General features: G+C 45.7%; 1 protein-coding gene across 3 annotated transcripts in view; it reads right to left on the bottom strand.

Annotated features, from left to right (window-relative positions):
• Window positions 1-589: 589 nt before the first annotated feature.
• Window positions 590-22,385, bottom strand: part of rbpjb (recombination signal binding protein for immunoglobulin kappa J region b) — a 75,464-nt gene continuing 53,668 nt past the window's right edge. For 2 of the 3 annotated variants that reach the window (XM_056442286.1, XM_056442287.1), the window contains 11 exons: window positions 18,382-18,420; window positions 12,800-12,895; window positions 10,522-10,687; window positions 9,997-10,171; window positions 8,866-9,003; window positions 8,667-8,779; window positions 8,430-8,570; window positions 7,690-7,845; window positions 7,497-7,600; window positions 5,879-5,947; window positions 590-5,144 (listed from right to left, as the gene is read on the bottom strand). In XM_056442286.1, coding sequence (XP_056298261.1) covers window positions 4,805-5,144; window positions 5,879-5,947; window positions 7,497-7,600; window positions 7,690-7,845; window positions 8,430-8,570; window positions 8,667-8,779; window positions 8,866-9,003; window positions 9,997-10,171; window positions 10,522-10,687; window positions 12,800-12,895; window positions 18,382-18,420 — 1,537 coding nt within the window. In that variant the 3' untranslated portion in view covers window positions 590-4,804. The remainder of the gene's footprint in view (window positions 5,145-5,878; window positions 5,948-7,496; window positions 7,601-7,689; window positions 7,846-8,429; window positions 8,571-8,666; window positions 8,780-8,865; window positions 9,004-9,996; window positions 10,172-10,521; window positions 10,688-12,799; window positions 12,896-18,381; window positions 18,421-22,385) is intronic. The other variant, XM_056442288.1, reaches the window with a different exon arrangement.

Below are 22,385 nucleotides of genomic sequence, written 5' to 3'. Positions count from 1 at the left end.
AATTGGCATGCAACTAATGCCAACATGTTCATAATTCAATGCCCAATCTTGTGATATGTGACGGTATGCGCTCTACCGAGTACCCGTGCTAGTTCCCATTTGTTTTTGTTTTCTTCTCTATCTACATGTCACAATATAACACTGTTGTTTATATAAATATATATATATACTTTTTAAATGCATCGATAAGAGATTTGGTTTTAGTCGCCCGATGGCGTGCCCGTCTGGACGGAAGTCACGTTACACGTAATTGAATGTAAATGGTATCGTATTAAAAGTGTTCTTTATGTGCGGACGCCTGGTTGACCTTATAAAGATGTCGAGCGTCCCGAGGGCGCAAATGCATTTGAAGAAAAGGGCTCGGGGCCCGGAGAAACCTGGAGCTTTTAACGGCTTTAATAAAGTGGATCGAGAGCCCAGAGGGCATTAGGGCTCCGTCAAGTGGCGGAAAGAAAGAAAAGAGGGGGGGGGCTGCTGGGACTCCTCCATTTGGGCCCTTCACCGTCACTGGAGGAGAGAGGGTCTGGCGTGTTATTAAAATACATGCGTACAGAACTGATGACACAAAAAAAAACATTACACAAAAAGGGAGATTTTATATCACTTTTTTTTTTTATTTCTCATTTGTATGCCAATATTGCAAGTTTTTTTTTTTCATCCTTTCTTTCTCCTTTTCTTTTCTTCTTTTAATGACATACAGATTTGAGCACGATCCGGAGCTGCAATATGTACAACAACAACAAAAAACAAACTAACAGTATGTTATATAAAAAAAAAGGTAAAAAAATAAAATTGAAATAAAACACCGTCCCCTTTTTTGTTTTGACGTTATTGCTAAATGTTACAAAACGGCACAGGTTTCTACCATCAGCAACCCTTTGAGCTCTGAGTACACTACCACAAGGACACCTCTGCTCACCACTCACTAGAATAACACACAGACGCAGTGAGAGTGAAAGCACGTGGAGGAGGAGAAGAGGAGGAGGAGAAGAGGAGGCCGAGAAGCCGATTCAACTGGAGCGAAGCTATGCGTAAAAGGCCGCGTGTTAAAAAATAAAAAAGGGAGACGTGGAACTCCAAATGTACAAACACACAAACATGAGCGGTAGAGAGCGAGGATGAAATGCGAGAGAGAAAAAGATCGGGCGAGCGCAACAGTCTGACGGAGTGAGGGCTCCGACTGCTCCTCTTTTCTTTCTTTCTTTTAAAACATTTTTCTTTCGTGTCCGTTTAAAGCTGCCTCTCACTCCGTTTCGTTGAGCAGTGCATGAAAACTACGTTATATAAAAAAAAGGACATTTGGCATATTAGAGGATACATACATTGTTCAGAGCTCATTATAGTAAAATGAAATTTAAAAAAAACAAACAGACGAGAACAGCTGCTTTTGGAAGAGTAAAACAAATGTGACCAGAGAACGAGACTGATGACGTGTGAACGCATCGCTGAGGAGATGGAGGGGTTGTAGTTTTTCTCGTCTCTCTCCTTGTGGTTGATACAGAGTGCTTTTTTTAAAGAAGGCGTGTTACTTTTATTTTTTGTACCCCTTTCGACGATGACTCGTCCCCTTTTCTTAAGTTATTCGGAACATCTTCCCTCTCTCCCAACGTCCCGAGAGAGAAATAAAAACTGTAAACCAGCTCAGATTGTCAAGGCGACACATTTTGAAAAGCATGCATCGCCCCCCCCCCAATCCCCCCCTCCCCTCTTTATTGGTATGAGCCAATGCAACAAAGCTGCCTTGTTCAGACTCGCGTGGGGAGATTTAGAGGCGACTCAGCATGTAAACAAAAACCCCAAAATATCCAAGCTCTAAGAGGAGGGGGGGGGGGAGGCTATGTAAAAAAAATATATTTTTAAATGTAAAAACTCACTGAACTTGAGAGCTAGTAGTAGAAGAGATAAAGATCTACAGTTAAGATTGCGTGACCTCCATCCTGCAGAGTAAAGGGTTCAAGGTCGAGTCGGCGCGGCTGCGAACGCCGCCGCCGCGCCGACTCGTCGGCGGTTGCGCGGCGTGAACAGGAAGTGGCCTCTTTGAAAGAAGAGCAACGAGGAAGAAAAAAATAATTGAAAAAATAAACTCCCACGCCAACCGAGGCAGCACGGGCGATAATGCACTTTTCTTATTTTTATGTTTTTTTTGTTTGTTTGTTTGTTTTCGACATAAGACAAGGGGAGACTTTGTACCAATAATTTAAAAAATATCAATATTACAATATAAAACATTTAACAATAATGACTGACAGGTGGGCGAGGGTGGCGAAATGGGGGGGGGGGCATAACTTAATCTTTTTTTTTTCAATGCGGGGGGGGGGGGGGGGGAGGTGCAAGCAAATCCTTTTTTGTTCCTATTTCAAGGGTTTGATTTGTAGGAAGATTCTGGAACACTTTCATTAAGCAGACATTCAAGTTACAGTATTGTCCCCCCTCCCCCGGAAGTGTATACAGTTGTACTGTAATACTAGACCACGAGTATTGCCTTCGAACGTTCCTCCACGACGAATCAAGACGGTCGGGTCGTGGCGGAAGACAGAAACACCGGGAACCTCGAGTTCTCTTCTCTTCTTTTTTTTTTTTTTTTGGAGAGCAGTCGGAACACACTTTAAAAATGGAGCGAGTCTGACTCGATATTCCATTTACAGCAACTACATACGACACACACACACACACTCGCTCTCACACACACTCTCTCTCACACACACACACACACACACACACACACACGCACGCTTTGCTGGCTGGTGAACTAGTGCTCAGGCGGACAAAGAAAGGCTGAAATGACCTGTACAATATTGCTGTTCTGTTTGGAAATGCACATGTTGGATCTCACACACACTTAGAAGGCTTTAATACTCCGACAGGAGGCGGTCACCACGAACACGGATGAGTGCAACTACTCAGACAGCGAGTACACGACGTACACGAGCTTGTTTCTGCAGAGATAATAAAATCCACAGGAGATTATTTTTTGTGTGTGTGTTTTTTTGTTGTTCTCGATTTTAAAAAAAGAAGAAAAGAAGGCTGTAAAGAGCTTACGGCGCTCGCGAGAGACGTTGTACCAAAAAAGTGGAAAGGCGCTGGGCACCGCATGGGAATAAAATAAAATAAAAAAAACGGGCTTTTTGTACTTGTACGAAGGCCGGAGAGAACCTTCCGGAAGGCCGCTCCGCGTGGCGAGTAGCGAGGCGGCGGCGGCGGCTCGTTTCTGTGCTACGCACGGGTTCTCCCGAAGGTGAGGGAAAAAACGGCAGGTACCAACAAAAAAAAAAAAAAGGTGAAGTACTTGTTGTTGTGTGTGTGTGTTTTTTGTGTGTAATTGAAGTTATCGGTAAGGCCACATCAAACTGAACTTTTTTTCTTTCTTTTTCTTATTTTTTTGGGGGAAACCCGCCACCAGAGCTACACGATGGAAGACACCTGTGGGAGAGGTGCAGCTTTTGGAGTTTCTCTACGTTGTGATTGGCTCACGGCGACCCACAGAGCAACAGGTACAGGGTGTCAGATATGCGAGCGGTTCGACCTAAGGCTGTCCTCGACGACGACGTCGGGTTGACTTGCTTTTCGTAACCGTGGAAGTCTCGTTTTTTTCCCGTTTTTTGTTTTCACGTATTCTGCAAATGTAGCTATGGCTCCGTGTGAGATGTACTGATGTGAATACTTTCCATACTTTTTTTCCAAAAGGAGACATAGCGCACAGAGTATTGCAGGCAAGGCAGAGGCGTTGCTTAAAGCTTTTCTTTTTAAAGACTTCATAAAAACCAATGGTAAAAAAAAAACATAGGCCCTCTGAGGTTAATCCTCAATTTTCATTTTTTTTTAAACAAAACCCAACCATCGCTCATGTAAATAAACAACCCAGACTTCAGATTTGTTTCCCCCCAACAGAAGAAGCAAGAGTATAAAAACAAATTAAAAAAAGTTCAATCCAATAGAGCGACCAGGCGTCGGTCGTGAGGTCACAATAACAGACAGGTTGGTATTTTGGACCTCAAAGGGGGGGAAACAAAGCCCGAGCTCAGAGGAAGAATAGAAACTATTTGGTAACAAAAGTGTACTATATGTTTAATACAAAAAAGGTATGGAGAAAAATGTACCTTTACTAAAGCTTATACAAGATCCTTGGTCCATAAAAACTATGTTATCGTCACGTTTTATGTGTGTCCCTCTGCATCCTCCAACCACGATGCACCCAGCCCCCTTCAGGAAACCACGAAGCAACGCAAAAAACAAAAGGAATAATTATAAAAACAAGTGGCGGGAGGAGGAGGGGGAGGAGGGGGGCGCAAAAAAAATATACTTTCCTTTCAAAAGATTTTTTTTCTTTCCGTTGTGTTTTTTTTTTCATCCACGGGAGGAGGAGGAGGAGGAGGACGGGGGGTGTATTGTTGTTGTCGTGGTTTCCATTCTCACGGGTCGCAGAAAGGTGCTGGTGCTCCGAGTCTGCAGGAATGTCACTCATTCCAAAAAAAATCCCGGAGCTGGATAGGCAGGTCCCTAAAGTAGCCACAGGAGGGGGGAGGGGGGGCGTGTCGAGGAGCACCCCTCCCCCCCTCGCTTATTCCCATTGGCTGACAGCGCTGCGATGTCACTCCTTCAGATTTCCCCTGCGTTTCGCTCCTTTTCCCCCGCCCCCCAACACCCATTTCTTTTCTCTCCATTTCAGCTTCTTTGTATCCAAAATTAATGCGCAGCACTTTCGAGCGAGTCTGTCTTTCTTATTATTTCCCGTAGTCTTTCATATACCTCGTGGTACATCTGCTCTCGAGGCGTGCGCATCGCATGGAGTGGCCCCCTGCGTGCGTTAGGAGACCACGGCGGCGGCGGCGGAGGACGAGGACGTGACGACTCCCGCGTTGGAGGTGCTGTTGGGGCCGTAGACGCCGGGGCCCGCCTCCTGGCTGTTGTTGTTGCTGCTGCTGCTGAGCAGGGTGGAGCTGCCGGCCCGCAGGATGGCGCCGGCGGCGCTGCAGTGCGGCCGCGGCCCGGGCTCCGGCGTGTAGGTGAAGGTCAGCGTGGTGGAATAGATGATGCCGTCGTTCCTGACCAGCGTGACGGGCACCTGGACGGGCTGCCGCACCCAGCGCCAGCCCTCGCGGAAGGCGGAGATGTCGGGCACCACGCACAGCATGCTCTCCGCACACCTGAAAGAAACGGGCCGACGTCAGACTGAAAGGTCGCGTCCGTCTTAGTTTCGGAGGGAGTTATAAAAACCGTGCATCTCCAAAATGTCGGCTCGGAAAAACAGTTACGTTTTCAGATTTACGAGTTACAAGTCTTTTATTGTCAGACGCACAGAATGACACAGGGTCAGACTGGGCACTGACATTCTTAGGACAAGGCACCACACAACAACTACCATAACATAACATACACTCTGTACAAGTACTCTGAACATAATTTACATGTAATAACATATAATGACCTTACTAAATATCCAGGATAAATATACAATACAATATGCTAAAACATATACCAACCTATACATATAATACTAACATATATACATAATCAAAAGTATTTTAAGCACGGTGGTCTTATCACACTTTATTATATAGTAACAAGTTCACAAATGATCAGAATGTGAGCCAGGTACAAACAAGTGGACAAGTGATTCAACTTAGACAAATAAGTCATCAGACATATAAGTAATCACATCAAACAAGTCATGGAAACACCCAGCTGAGTGGAGCAAAGTCTGAACCCTCCGAATGAGAAGTCTCCGACTTAATGCTGCCTTCTTCGTCGACTCGTCTCTTCTTATACACATCGCCGAGACGTGCACATTCCAGAGGAATCTGTTCCCCCTCGATAAGTAATAGGAGACCCCTGAAGGCTTGTTTATTCTGCCTAGTTCAAGCTCGGAAAAGGTCATTACCTCAAGACCTCTTGGTTGTGACCTTTTCCCATGACCCCTATGAATGATTTAGCTTCCTCCCTCATAGACCTTTGGGAGAGATAATTGTTAACACATTTTCTACTCCAACACATATAACATATAATACACATATAGTAACATATAATAAACTAAACTACAGACAAATGGGAGTAGCAGGTAGTGCAATAATTCTGATAAATATAACAAACAAAACAAATAGATTTGTGACGTGCATTACGCACAGCGTCGGAAATACACGAGAACAAAAAGGAAAAACTGCCGATAAGAAATATAATTTATAATTTTATTTATATAATACAATTATTTATTTATTTAATTTTATTTATAATTTTGCCCCCGATATCACGAGGGGGGGCAACAAATTACACCGTAATTTCCTCTAATAATTTAATAGCGGTCTTTGCTGTGTGTGTCCTATCCGTTGCCTGAACTAGGTAAGTACACACACAAAATAAATACAAATTATTGTGAATTATAAAAATACAAAGAAATAAGTTATAATTGTTAATAGTTGTTAAAAGAAACGTAATAACAATAAATAACCACAAATAAATAAGAATAAACTGAATCTGATTTATATTTTCTGTTTGTTTTGAATATGAATCTGTAGCCTACTGCCTAATAGTCTTATTATTGCCATGTTTATGTCAATAAATAAGTGTATTTATTATTTTTGAACAAAGGTTAAATGTAATTTTACAAGTTTCAAAAAGCCCCCAATTTCTTTTTAAATGTCCCTGGATTTCAGTCGGTGGGGGAAAAATTGCTCTCCTAAAAAATATGTACATTTCAAAATAAAAATACAAAAAATGTGATTTGTATGCATTACTTCTCCTTAATTGTCCATCAATAGACTAAACTTGCGTTGGAGGAGGCGATGTGTATAAGAGCCTCCGGCGTGCTCTAGAAACACACCGTGCGTTTGTTTTTTTCTTACCGCAATAATACGATCACAGATGTTATCAGAAGAGTTACAGATATGTGTGGAAGGAAATGACAGAAGCTTGTTTATGGCTTAAATAACAAAAGGAATTGTGAATCGACTCGAACTTGAACTTTTAGCTCGGGGTGTTTTGAATTAAACTCTCTCTGGATCCGTGAATGGATCCGATGATCTCTGGCAACAGAACCACAACAAGCCGACACAAGAGATCGTGAAAGGGGAGAGCGTAGATACGTCCATGGGACGGATCCAAAATACCTGACAGGTGACAAATTGTCCTATTCACTGACATGTCATGGAGAACGGGGGACTCTTATTACAAATGAAGCCTCATTAACATCTCAGGTCTTTTTACAAGGGTGTATAACATTGCAGTAACTTGGCTCTTAAAGCGAGTCGAGTCCAGAGTAATTAGAAAGCTTTTATCAAGTCAAATTACTCTAACTAATTCATATCTCCATTATAGGCATTATAACATGAAGCCTATCCTTTTCTATGACGGCGTGATCCCTAAAAAAAATCCTTGAATTAGTTATAATAGACAATCTGTATGCTAATGTGAAAAGAAAAAGAGAATTTCCGGGGAAGACATCGGGTCTAATGGGAGTCCGCCGTGTCGCCGGGCGAACGGCGTTAAAAAGCAAGGAGGCACACCTGTACATGGTCTCCGCCTCAACGTCTCCGAACCAGACCCGCAGATTAGGAGTGAAGTTCTGTCCCGTCAGCTCCAGCATGGCGACGTCGCCTCCGCCGTTGAGCTGCGGACACAAGAGGATCGCCGAGTGACTCCGCTGATATACGGGGGAGCGGACCGACACGCGCGGGGCACCCGGAAGCCTCCGTCTACCTGTAAGCTCTCCACCACAGGCACGGGGGTGACGGACGAGTGGACCGGGCCCATGCCCTCGTAGAAAGTGTATTCGGCCTTGTCCGTGCTGATGATTGTCCAGGAGGCGCCGTCGTTGATCATCTCCTTGTTTGGTTCCTTTGGGCATGGAGTGGCCTAGCGGAAGGGAGGAGTCGCGACCTTTAATGCACATCTGGTGCAGAGATAACCGCCAACGGATCACTCTCATCAGGACCGCAATCACATCTTCTTTAAAAGACAAAATACCATCCTGAAGCATCCCCATGACATAATAAAAACTAGAACGGGCACTCGGTAGAGCGCATACCTTCGCATATCACAAGATTGGGCATTGAATTATGAACATTTTGGCATTAGTTGCATGCCAATTGGATAAAAATTGACCGCGCTATGGTAAAAAGAAGATTTTGACCTTTTCATGACCTTGACCTTGACCTTTGACCCGATCAATCCCAAAATCTAATCAAATGGTCCCCGGATAATAACCAATCATCCCACCAAATTTCATGCGATTCGGTTTAATACTTTTTGAGTTATGCGAGTAACACACATACAAATAAATAAATACACGGCGATCAAAACATTACCGTCCGCATTTTCAATGCGAAGGTAAAGATGAAGAACACCGAAACAAATCTCATTAAATTCAGTCCAGTTGGATAAAAGAGATTCAGCGATCGCCGATTGGCTCGGCTTTGGAGGAAGGGTGAGCCACTAACTTGAAACTGGATGATCCTTTCCTGGGAAAGGCACAGGTACATGCGCTCCGTGTCCTTCAGGTAGAAGGCGCACTTGTGGAGCTGGGAGACGGGGTCGTCGGCGTCGAGCAGCGCCGTCTGCTTGTCCACTTTACGGATGATCTGACGGGGGGGGAGAAGAAGAGAGACGGGGATTAGACGAGAAGGTCGCCATGCTGTCGCCCTTTCTAATCTCCAAAATGGCGTGTGTGCCGTTACCAGTCGGGGCAGCGCCATGCCGGTGACGGAGCAAACCAGCTTGACCGTCTGGCCGTAGTGGATGTAGCCGTCTCTCACGGTGAACTCTTCTCCTTCTGACTCCTCGTCGTCCACTGGAAACGCACAATGCGGAAAAGAAGGAGTCAGCGGTGCGGCGAATGGCCCGCGGGCCTCGGCACGGTTCCGGTTCGAGACTCACGCAGGTGGATGTAAAAGGCGCCCCACTGCTGGGAGCTGGCGTGGAAGTTGCCGCCCTCCACGTGGAGATAGCGCGTGCTGACCGTCTGGGAGCGGAGCCGGTTGAACAGCGCCACCTTGGTCCCCGACGCGATGCACACTGCGGAAACACGCGGAGCGGTTAGAACCGCCCGACGGGGGCGAGGAGGCGAGGATCACGTGACGCGACCGGGTTACTGGACACTCGAGTGAAGCCACGCTGCCCTCTAGTGGCTGGACATATAACACCACGGTACTGTTCTCATCAACTATACGAATAGTGATGATAATAATACAAATCAAACATTTCAAATTGAAAGACATTCAAATCTTTAAAAAAGACTGCAATAAAAGTCTGAATTGCATATTGTTAAATAATCAAGATAAAGAAAAAAAAATATCCAACTAAAATGTGCAAGCTTCCTTTCTTTCGTAAAAAGTGTTACGCATTTCCCATTTCTCCGTAATTTATTCCCCTCTTTCTAGCCTCTATTCTTATTTATTAAGCTATGAAGTCTGTGTTGGTGTGTGCATCGAAATTGTGTTGATATTTTGGTCTTTAAAAACTAAAAAAGGAGATTCAGACCTCCAGAGCCCATAGTTGTTAAATAAAAAGGTCCCGACACTATTATAACCGTCCCTTCAGCTTCATTTAAACATAATATTTGAAGACTTTTGTTTTAACCATCCAGTTCAGTCCATAAGTGAGTAGGAATGTACCATGTGTTCAAAATATGTTCCTGTGGAGATAATGAATGAATGACCTGCAACGCTGCTCTAGTTTAGGAAACCTCTCCCTCCCTAGTCTCCCCTTATCTGATGTATTTCTCTGTTTGTTTGTACACTCTCCCAAAAATGTTCAATGTTATTTAATTTGAAAGACTGGATGGTATATATTGAATACTACACCTGTGCTGATGTATACTTTGTAAATTAAGATAGTCCAAAAACGAAAAATAAAAAATTATTTAAAAAAAATTCTCCATAATTGACACATTTATAACACTTCTGTTAGAAATCTATCTTCGTGGACATAGAATGTACTGAAGAAAATACCCAAAAGGTCAAGATGGAGGCTAAATGTTTGTCCACACACACACACACACAAACTTACAGTCGGCGTTTTTGAGCGACTGCTTCTTTTTGGAGGGCTTGGAGATGACTTTGATCCTCTTGCTGAGGAAGACACCGATGTCAGTGCTGTTGCCGTAGAACATCTTGACGGACAACATGAAGTGCTTTCTCTTGTCGGAGTCGGATATGTACAAGGTTTTGGCTGTGCAATAGTTCTGGGGGGGGGGGGGGGGGCAGAATAAGGACAGCAATCAGAACACATTAGATGTAATTTTTTTTTAAAGTTCCCCTGTTGAATATGAATAAATCCTGGAAAAGATGCACACACAAAGTGACAGCGGACCCCGGCTCACATGTCACATGTTCCCCGTGTCGTCACTGTACACAGAAAACGAGCCTCGGATGCACCGAAGCCGAGTGACACGGCTTCCAGTGTCGTTACCGTCAAGCGCCTGGAGGGAAGGTGTGCAGCCGAGTCAGCTTCTCGTGAATAACTGCACATGTATCCGTGTGAAAGGAAGTGACAGCGTAACCCTGTGTGTGTGTGTGTGTGTGTGTGTTGTACCTTTCCCTCTAAATTAAGCTGTTGCATTTCCTGGTCGCTGTTGCCGATGCCGATGAAGGCGCACGGCTGCGACTCCTGCTCGGAGCAGCCGTCTCGCTCCATCTGCTCCTTCTTTTTCTTCCAGCCGCTGCCCATCAGGTATACGCAGGGAGGAGGGCAGAAGAACCTGAACGCACGGACAAACACGTACGTCGGTGACTGTTTGGGCCTCCATCGATATTCACTTACGCCGAGTGGGTCAAATTATATATTTTTGTTCTTCTTCTTCTTCCCCTTGTAATTAATGATTCAGTCCCTTACTGGAAAGTAAAGTATGTTTTAAACGGGAATACAAAAGTGCCACATCAACAGAGGGATAATAATACATCTCAAGGACACAAACCATGACAGTAAAACAAGTGTAACGTCTCTTTAACCCTCCTGTTACCTTCACATTTACTCATATATTTTACCCTTGTGGTCAATTTGACCCCAGCAATTAAAACCTCCAGAAAATTATTAGAATTAATATTGTTTCCCAAGTTTAAGTGTGAGGTACTTTATGTTTGTTTGTTGACTACCTAAATGGCCCTTTAAATATATAAAAAAGTTGATATTTCTTATATGTTTGACACAGTGAAAAACAGCCTGGGGTCAAATTGACACCAAAGAACACCGACATTAAACGGGGTCAAATTGACCCTAACGGTAACGGGAGGGTTAAAGACACGGCGTGCATCTCTTCGCTTCCGCCACTAGAGGGCAGAGCTGTGCTTCGCCTCATCCAGAGGGTCAGGGAGGGTTCCCAACTCGCTTGTATACAATGGAACTAAGCACTCTGTCCTTAAGCTGTCCAGTCTCGTTTAGCAGATGTTAACATGAGCGGCCCTGCATGAAACCGATCTCTTGAAATACAATTTCCACTTCAGGATGCCGCGCTTCTCCTGCTCCGCTCCTCTCGAACATAAAGTACCGAACCAAAAAGCAAATTATTGTGTTTGTAAAAAGAGTCAGATTTAGCCTTATCAAACGGGGGGGATCGACTCGTGACTGGTCGAGCAGAACTTCAAACTAACTGGTGTGCGTCAGTGTTTCGCAACGTCTGTCTCTGTGGGTGTTTGTCTACTTTCACCTCCTATAAAAAGCGCAGACGGAGAGAGAAAATAGAGCCCGTTTGCAAGGGATATAAAAAGTTTAGAAAAGGTGAGAGCAGAGTTACAGGAAGGGCTCGAGGAAGAAAAGATGAGCTGCAGAGGAAAAAGTGATCATCCCGCGCTCAAGAACCTCCGAGACCTGTGTGCTCTCACCTTGAATCCTGACTCCTAGATGCTCCAGGCTTTCGCCAGGACACCGACCCACCCCCACCCAGGAGCTTTTTCATTTATCTCCCCCTTTTCCTTCCGCCTTCACCTGACCGTGGCCTCGCTCGCTTCCTCCTCTGACCTCTTTTGATATGGGAGGTCAAGAAGGGTCGCGGCACCGCCGAGGCGAGCTGGAATGCGTGCTCTTCACTCGCTCCTTAGCCCGGATCCCCTCGAGTGACATACGTTACCTCTCCATAAACACTTCGCCGTGAAGGGGCCAAGTGTGTGTGTGTGTGTGTGTGTGTTCCTGCCTGATGCCAATATCCTCCTTTAAAGCCGTTTGCAGTCAGAGTCCTGAACAAGGAGCAGAACGGCTTCTTCAGCATCGTTCACAATAACAAGTTGACACGTTTACACAATTGTCTCAATTTTTTTTTTTTACCACTCGGAAAAAAACAAGGGATCAAAATCGGACCGAGGCATAACAATGGTCAAAACTAGATTTTTTTTCGACAGCCACTGAGCATGAAGAGTCTGATTGATCCCGGCCAAGAAATAGTCTGGTACGTTAATGCCCCCCCCCCCCCCCCTCTAATTAATGAACTCTGGAGGCGCTGGGAGGAGGATTTTGTTGCCTTTCTTCGAGTAACCGGCCGCTGGCTACAGCCTCATATTCATCAAACACAGAGCATATTTTCCCGAAATGAAGAACGACTCCTCTGAGACGGAGAAGAAATGAGCTCTAAGAATGCGACGCGTTAATCCTACAGTGGAGAGAGATCCAAAGTGATTACACACACACACACACACACACACACACACACACACACACACAGATGAAATTGGGAGCATTTTCCATCGGTGAACCTGTGAAAACCTTCTCCGACTCATTTTATTCTCTCGAATCCAACAACTTCCAATTATTCTGGAGGACCGAGGAAAGAGGCATCATACCAGAGTGTGTGTGTGTGTGGGGGGGGGGGGGGGACACTCACCTTTTTTCATTGCCGTAGGATTTCTGTGCGACCTTTGCGTGCAGGATCATGACGGTTTGGTCACCTCGCTCCTTCAGGTAATTCCTCATCGCTTCTCTGCAGGACGGAGAGAGAGAGAGAGAGAGAGAGAGAATTTCGTTAACAAGCCACTTCGTGATCCAGCATGATGATGTGAAGTGATAACGGCTGTGTCGAAGCAGGGGGAGCGTGTGGGGTCACCGTGGGGGGGAGGGGGGGGGGGGCACCGTGTATCGTCGAGCAGGTTTGGGAAACGCTTTAGTGTAAAGAAAAATAATAAGATTCAAATTAAAACGTGTGAACGTGGGGAGTGAGAACATACAGAAACACACACACACACACACACACATTCGGTACACTCGCAACGACCTCTGGAGAGCCTCACACAGCCTGCTTGCCAAAAATGCTGCGTTCTCCCCCAGCTGGGTCCGTTTGCGGTGTGTGTGTGTGGGGGGGGGGGGGCTGAGACGTAAATGACCGACTCAGAGGGACAGTGAAGAGCACAGCGTGGGGGGGGGGGGGGAGACGAGGGTGACTAGGGGGTTGTGGGGAGGGAGGTAAAGAGAGAAGAAGGGAAAAGAAAACACCAGAGCTAAAAAAGAAAAACTATTAAAAAACAAAAACTAAAAACAAACAGAGCTGAGCTCACCAGCAAAGATTCCTCATCTCGTGTCAAAATGTTGCAAGATCTGCTCTCCAATTACTTCTGTCAACTCCAACCCCCCCCCCCCCACTAAACCTCCTTTACACACACGAGCCTAAAAAACATTTAGATGGGTGGGGGGGGGGGGAGGGGGGAGACCAGTAGACCTTATGCCGTGCTGAAAAGACAAGAGGTCAAAGATCGCGCTTGGATGCGCAATTAAGACGCATCACACGCATGGACATCAACACACCCCGACCCGATCGGCGCCCGGGCGCAGATGTCAGTGACACCTGACACGCGAGGGCTTCCCACTCAGACGCACAGCTCTCCACTCTGCCACGCAACACTGGGCCGCATGCTCGGGTTAGACGAGGCTTTTGTTATTGAAAGCAAGGGGCCCCTCGCAGTGTGTGTGAGTGTGTGTGTGTGTGTGTGTGTGTGTGTGTGGGAGGGGTGGACAGAGGAGGAGAGGGAGGAGGAAGGCGGAGAGGGATTTTGGTTCATCAATCAACGGTTCGTTCACTCGGTATCGTTCCCACTTTCAAACGGAAATAAAAAAAGGAAGTCCAATCCTGGAATTCCAAACACTTGAGGCCATTGAACTGATCCGATGCGGTCCGATACCGTTTACACACCACATGGAGGACATTATTTTCTTTTCCTAAATCCGGGAGAAGAAGTTTATAGATAAAAAGGTAGAACTCGAGCTTCTCAAAGGTCGCGGTTTGATTAAGACGCATCTGACCATATTTCTTGGAGGATGCACTTTTTTTGACTTCCTTCCTGTGTGGCTGGAGTGAGCAGAACACCCGCCGCACTCCGGTGCCGACTTCCAGCGAGGGTGACATCACAGACACACACGCAAAAAAAAAGAGAAGGAAAGTCAACCACGTTCCACATACACAATGTGAGGATCTGACGCTTTTTTTCTTCTTGAAATTGAATATATATTCGGTTTTATAGACAGGCGGTGTGAAAAGGCACCCTAAGTTAAAAGAACCGGACCAGTCCAGCCGTCCCATTTGCTCGATGCTAAACTGTCCCGCTGGTATGCGCTCGCGTGATCAGATTATTTCCTTGTTGCCGATGTGTGTGTGGTGGGGGGGGGGGGGGGGAGAGCCAAGGTTTACAAATAAACCAAATATTTCAAAATGTGAAGATGACAAAGCTCCATTTGACGTAATGTTGCACCCATACAAACGTGGCTTTATTTTGAATAGAAGACAACAAATATTTATGAACATTTATAGACATTTTTCTTTGGAGAGAGAGAGGGGGGGGGGGGTGGCGAAATTCAGAACTTCAAGAGATAAAAATCCCGCGCAAAAGAACGGAAAAACTAATTGACACACCCAATGTATAAAATCCAGATGTTTGCAACATCTGTTAATAAGGCTGTTCATAGTATAACAGTTTAACATATTAAAAAAATATGGAGATGGAGCCCATTCACTAATAAGCATGAATGGGCTCCATACTCTGTGCACCATTCAGCTATAATTATCTATATTTGAGCGGCAACTAAACGTAATTGAGGAGTTACAATAGAGAGAAGTAAAGGAAATGACTCCACTAATGAGCGACAATGTAAAAAAATAAAATAATTTCAGTCAACAATATATTTTCCGAGATGACGTGAAAGACTTGGTCTCTTTTCTGAAAGCCGAAGATGAAAAGGAGAAGTGAGAGCGACCGGCGCACAGCCTGACTTCCTGTGAGCGGGTAGCGTACCGAGTGCAGACGCACAAAATGACAACAATGAGACGCATGAAAAGAATCAGGAATAAAACAACAACAAACCAAGAACGCAAACTAATGATCCGAGACTGTACGTTGGGGTAAGTTGGCAATACACACAAAGCAATACACATGAATAATAAAGAGTAACCCACATCTATTAACTAGTAACTAGAATGGGCACTCGGTAGAGCGCATACCTTCGCATATCACAAGATTGGGCATTGAATTATGAACATTTTGGCATTAGTTGCATGCCAATTGGACAAAAATGTATCGTGCTATGGTAAAAAAAAGATGTTGACCTTTCCATGACCTTGACCTTTGACCCGATTGATCCCAAAATCTAATCAAATGGTCCCCGGATAATAACCAATCATCCCACCAAATTTCATGCGATTCGGTTTAATACTTTTTGAGTTTTGCGAATAACACGCATACAAATAAATAAATAAATAAATACACGGCGATCAAAACATAACCTTCCGGCATTTTCAATGCGAAGGTAACAACAAAGGATCGTCAGTAAGCAGCCACTGGGATCCAGTGTGTGTTTACCTGCTTGAGACGGTGACCTCACCAACGAGACACACGCACAGTTATTTAGGCCAAATATGCAAAATGTAAGTTATAAAAAGGGAGGAGGGGCGGAGCCAACACAGGACAGGAGCAAACAAGCTGCGTTTTTTTTTTCATAATAAAGAAATGTGCTCAAGGGCATTCAGCAAATAGACGAAGAATGAGGAAGAAGAAGAAGAATGAGGACGAGAGATAAACACGATAGAGAAATAAATGGGAAATACATGACAAGTGAGACAAAAATGTGCCAGACAGATTTACAAGAAGAGACAAATATTCAACAGCCGGCACGACGGGGGGTCGGTCGGGCGCGAGGGTGCGTGAGTGTGTGAGTGTGTGTGTGTGTGTGTGTGTGAGAGAGGCGGGGCTAGGCTAAGCCAGGCTACAGATGCAGCAGAGCAGACGGGCATCTGTCCCGTACATCTGCCACGGCGTCTACGGCGAAGCAGCGCTGTCACACGACCCCCTGTGACCACACGAACACACACACACACACACACACAGAGAGAGAAATAGCTCAATTAAGATGATCAGACTGAAATCAGCGTGCGCCCCTGCGAATCACAAAAGGCTGATGACACACAGCCGTGGCGTTAACAAGCCGCTCGCCCTCCTTTTGAAATCGGCGGTGCACCTGTGAATCTGGGCGCCGGGCGACCCGCTGCGGACAGGTGCCCCCGATCGACGTGTGTGTACGTGCGTCTGTGTACGTGTGTGTGTGTGTGTGTGTGTGTGTGTGTGTGTGTGTGTGTGTGTGTGTGTGTGTGTGTGTGTGTGTGTGTGTGTGTGTGTGTGTGTGTGTGTGTGTGTGTGTGTGTGTGTGTGTGTGTGTGTGTGTGTGTGTGTGTGTGTGTGTGTGTGTGTATTTCCAGTCGAGTAGCCTTCCTGACAGGGCGGCCCTGCAGGACCCGGAGCGTGAGCTTCCCCGAGAAGCCGCTGCAGGACGGCGCACTGTTATAGCCGTCTGCGCTGCTGCCTGACGGAAAGTCTTGGGGCTGTTGTTGCTTTATGGCCCCGGGAACAACCGGACCAATGGAAGGGCCCGTGGAAGCCAGCGGACTGGCAGCACATGAATGAAGATGGGCGACGCATCAAAAGGTGCCGGGGCCCCATTTTATTTCCAAAACCATGCTCGGCTGTTCCGGGGCGGTGTGCAAACCCTCATCTTTCCCGCCGACTCGCCGAGTGCCGCTCGCAAATGACGAGCGCACACACTAACATGCAATTCAATTCATTTCAATTCAGTTTATTTGTGTAGCCCATTTTCACAAATTAAGTGCTTTACAATCTGTACACATAGACATCCCTGACCTTTGACCTCACATCGGATCAGGAAAAACTCCGAAACGACCCTTCACGGGGGAAAAAAAGGGAAGAAACCTTCAGGAGAGCAACAGAGGAGGATCCCTCTCCAGGATGGACAGAACAATAGATGTCATGTGACCAGAAGGAATCATTACACACAAATTAAAACACAGTAACAAGCAAATTCATGCACGCACCCAGGAACAAAAAGAAACGCCAACAAGCAAACAAGTGCACACACAGACACACACAGACACACACACACACACCCAGAAGCGAACCACAACATCCATCAACATTGTGCGTTCGCCCAAATGACTTGGCACGGACATGAGAGGAGCCGAATAATCAAAACCTTGCAGTGCTGCCGGTAGAAGTGACGCTGCGCTACAGAATCCGATAGGCGGAGAGAGTCCTCCGTAGAGATGAATGATTGAATGTCTGACTCGCTCTCCAACAAAACACAGGGTTCATTTTTAACGCACGCAAATCAAAGCGCGTCTCGGAGAGTGAAAAACGACAGCGATCGCACTAATAAACTAGAACGGGCACTCGGTAGAGCGCATACCTTCGCACATCACAAGATTGGGCATTGAGTTATGAACATGTTGGCATTAGTTGCATGCCAATTGGATACAAATTGACCGTGGTATGGTAAAAAAAAAAGATGTTGACCTTTTCATGACCTTGACGTTGACCTTTGACCTGATCGATCCCAAAATCTAATCAAATGGTCCCCGGATAATAACCAATCATCCCACCAAATGTCATGTGATTCGGTTTAATACTTTTTGAGTTATGCGAGTAACACGCATACAAATAAATAAATAAATACACGGCGATCAAAACATAACCTTCCGCATTTTCAATGCGAAGGTAACAATCAACAACAGGATAACAGAGAGTTGAGTTTCATGCAGTTTTTTTCCGACAAGCGCGTGAACTTCCGAGCGTTGCACGAATCCAAACCGAAGACTCTCCGCCGACTGCGTGAGGAATTTCAATGAGGAAAACAAAAGGGCGTGCAGCTTCTCACACCCTGGTTCTGTCCTACTCTGTTGAGAACTTCTTCTTTTTTTTTTTTACGACACTTTGCACGCAGATCCAACGATTAGGATCGCAGTCAAATTCTGTTGCTGAAGGCGAACGGCAATTACAGGGGTTTCCGCGGCAACGCGAACGTCTTGGAACGAATCACAGGCGGTGACCTTTATATTCTAAAGCGCATCGGAGTTTCTTGGATTATAGGCGGACTACACACAAACACAACAGTACACACACACATATACACACTCACCTCGTTAGGCGCAGTGGCTGAGGGCGCTCCCCGAACTTCCTGGAAACACAAAGTGAGAGAACACAACATGAGTGGGCTGGTTATGAACCACAAACACACAGAGAGTAAACACTGCATTACACAATGGTGCACACACACACACACACACACACACACACAAGCCTGTCACAGTGGCCTTAAGCGTTGTGCGGCAGCGAGCTCAAACACAGACGAGGGACGTGTCCGGCGTCAGCAGGTGGACAGACGGCGATCACGCTGAAACACGCCGAGCGTCAACAAACAGACGCAGAGCGGCTTAACCGACACTTCCTAGACGGCCAGCGGTAAAGGGCGTGGGCGGCGTGAGATTACAGTCGCTACACACACTTATCTTTACCGTCTAGGTTTTTACGACCTGCTGTTTTAATCGTCTACTAAGTCGTAGTAGTGTGTGTGTGTGGGGGGGAGAGGGGGAGGGGCGGGCCCTCATTGATGCGACGCTGAATCCATCCGAGTTTTAAACTCACCAAAAACACCTTTTCTATTATTATCGACAGCACGTTATCGCTTGCGAGGCGAAACCCTTCTCGAGTGAATCGAAACGCAAATATTAGTCGACGAGAACTTAAAGCGGGGTTCGTACACATGTTGACCGATGGAATTCCAGGACTTTAAACCAAATTTCCAAACTGAAATCTCGGTGTGTAGATGAAAACTTTTTGAAAATGTAGTATTCAAACAATGAGAATTACAAAGCATACAATATACCTCAAATGAAACAAATGAATGAGAGACAATACTATACATGTTTATTCTTAGAAACACTTATATAAATGTTTATTCTTTTAATCAAACTATTATCCTTTATGTGCAAATCCATCTGTTTGGACTTGGCGTACGCCGGCTTATAATTTGAGAGTCTTCCTTTCAAAAACATATGAATTATTTTAAACTCGACGCAAATGAACACGTGGATATAACACATTTTCATGACTTTTACAAAACTTTTGTGATTTAAGTATTTTCCATGACTTTTCCAGGCCTGGAAATGACCATGCACCTAATGCCAACATGTTCATAATTCAATGCCCAATCTTGTGATATGCGAAGGTATGCGCTCTACCGAGTGCCCGTTCTAGTTTTCTTCTTTTTTTATACAACTTTCCTCTCAATTCTGTTTTTTTATTACTTTCACCCTCAATTCTTTGTGACGGTAGCATCGATTGATCCTCCGTTTCCAGCGTTACAAACAGCCCCGCGTGTCTCGACTCATCACAAAGAGTCTGTCCTAAAGACGGTCGTGCTTTCAGCAGGATGACATTTGCTTCAACTGTGATCGAGTCATAGCTGAAAACTCGTCGTCATAGATCACACATAGCGAGGAAACCACTTCCAACCACGTGTGGAGAAAACGGCCGTCGACTCGCAGCGCGTCACCGCCGAGGCCGAGTGTCTCACCGTTGGTTGAGCGGTGACACGTACCACCTGTTTCGGGCAACACAGTCGGGCCTGCATGCAAAAAGGTACTTAAAAATAAAAGGGACAGAAAAGCGGAGCCCAAAGCGCTGGCAGCACTTCATTCTCTTTTTTCTCCTTAAACACGTCACGACGTATCCTAATTTATTTGCACAATTTTAAACTGTTTTTTTTCATTTTTTTCTCCAAAGCTTTGGCAGCGTGTCAGCCAGGTTGCAGCCTGCAGCCGGCAGCTTCGATTCGGCATGAAAGAGAAGCCAGAGAGCCAAGAGTGTCACATGGAGTTTTGCTTCTGGCGACAGTAGCTAAATCAAACACGAGGGGTGGTTAAATCACCCGAATCTAAGAACACGTGACTCCAAGTTATTGCTTTTGACTTCCTCAAATGCAAAAGATGCTTCTGCACACTTTGTATTATCTGGTCGGATAAGCTCCTCGTGCAGGTCGGTTGGCTTCCCTTTAAGATACGTTGCATTTCGCAATTCAGTGAACTAAAAAACCCTAAAAAGCCAGAATCGGAAAACAATTCTTGAATTGAATTTATATAAAAATAGAGCTGCGACTAACAATTGGTCATTATTAATTTGCATTGAAAATGTGGAAGGTTATGTTTTGATCGCCGTGTATTTATTTATTTATTTGTATGCGTGTTACTCGCATAGCTCAAAAAGTATTAAACCGAATCGCATGAAATTTGGTGGGATGATTGGTTATTATCCGGGGAACATTTAATTGGATTTTGGGATCGATCGGGTCAAAGTCATGAAAAGGTCAAAATCTTCTTTTTACCATACCAATTTATATCCAATTGGCATGCAACTAATGCCAAAATGTTCATAATTCAATGCCCAATCTTGTGATATGCGAAGGTATGCGCTGTACCGAGTGCCCGTTCTAGTTGATTCATTTATTGATGACTGTACTGTACATTTCGAACGGACAAATGTGCCTACTTCAAATGTTTTGTCGGAAATCACCCAAAATTCAGGAAGGTATCCTGTGTGATGAAGAAGAGCATCAAATCCTCACATTTGAGACGCCAGCTTCTAAAAATGACAAAACTGACTGTTCAATTCTCTCAACAGTCGCAGAATTGTTTCCCGTCGATCGATTAAATAGAGTAATTGCGTCCGACATGCCCGCTTGTTCAACCAGCCTCTTGCAGCGGCGATCACAAGCCGTCGGCGTGCTCGTCGCTGCAGGCACGTGACGATACTCACTCGTAGGCGACACATTCGAGCGCCACTGAAAAGTTCCTTTAGTGCGCACAGCTCTGTAGCAGAGAGAAAACAACTGCGAGTGTATTGGTTTGTATTCACGTTTTCTGTGCCAGCAATGCAACTGTTCAGAGTAAAGTTTTCCAAACATTGATCCTTTAAAACCGTGTTGCCCTTTGACTCATCGGTCTATGAGGGCTTTACAGCAACACGCAGCGCATGGCGCATGGCCGGCACAAAGAGGCGCCACACGTGGCGGTGACTGTACGGTGTGTGTGTGTGCGTGTGTGTGTGTGGATGAGACGGACACGGAGAGTCAGAGTGAGTGAGACTTTCTCCTGGCGTAGGATGTGGTAGCTTTGCACGCCGCTGAAGAGTCTGTCGATACGTCTTAATAGCATCGATAAACTCGCAGATAATGCATCACTCGAGGTTTTTGGCACACGATTCAAGGAAGAAAAAAAAAAGAAGATCGAGAAGAAGAGGGATGAAAATAGCATCGGGGGGGAGAAAAAAAACACCAAAGTGGGGATGAAGGGCTGGAGAGAAGCGAGAGAAACTGAACGCGTGGTTGGTGCACCGGCCAGAAGGAGGGAGTGGCGGTGGAATAATTAGAAAGGAGGGCAATCAATAAGGTTCCCACAGTGAAACACTGATGGCTCGACCGGCTAATGGATTCCAGACGGCTCTCTCTTCTCCCTCTCCTCTAACCACCCCCCCCCCCCCCCCCCGCCCTGCAAACGGGGAGCGACGGAGGGAAGGATACTGCGGGTAAGGTGTGGGGTGAGATTAAAGGCGAGGCGAGAAGAGGTGGATGGCGTGTCGTGGAGAGGGGGAGAATGGGATCTGTGCGGAGATGAAGTGCGAGAGTTTAAGGAGAAAACATGAAACCCTCGTGGCTGCATCTCCTCGCCTCACATCGTGAAACATCCATCCATCAGGGGGGGGCATTAGGATGCACACTGGTTGTATTCGTGACACTTTACTATTAACAGTACGCATGCATCAAAAGTCACATCCCTATTCTCTACCAGATTTTAAGTACTTCCTGTTCCGAGAGCGGTATTACTTTGAAGAGGCGGCGCGTGAGAAGGCGAATCCCGAGTATTGGGTTTCGCAAGTTCTGTGAAAAGACGCCGCTCGGTGAGCATCGCCCTCCTTGAACTCGCTGAGGCCCGCACGCAGGAAACCACGAGAAGGTAGAGCTGCTAAGGCAAAAAAAAAAAAGGGCGGCACGCTGACTGTTGCATCTGCGGGTTTTTTAGGGTTTTTTTCAGGCCCGGCTCGATTTTGAAATGACATGCACGGTGGCAAAGTTGAAGAAAGTGCAAG

This window comes from Pseudoliparis swirei, chromosome 21 (assembly GCF_029220125.1).
Source record: "Pseudoliparis swirei isolate HS2019 ecotype Mariana Trench chromosome 21, NWPU_hadal_v1, whole genome shotgun sequence".
Taxonomy (NCBI): domain Eukaryota; kingdom Metazoa; phylum Chordata; class Actinopteri; order Perciformes; family Liparidae; genus Pseudoliparis; species Pseudoliparis swirei.
Note: the sequence above shows the minus strand (reverse complement) of the source record. Positions and strands in the feature narration are given on the sequence as shown.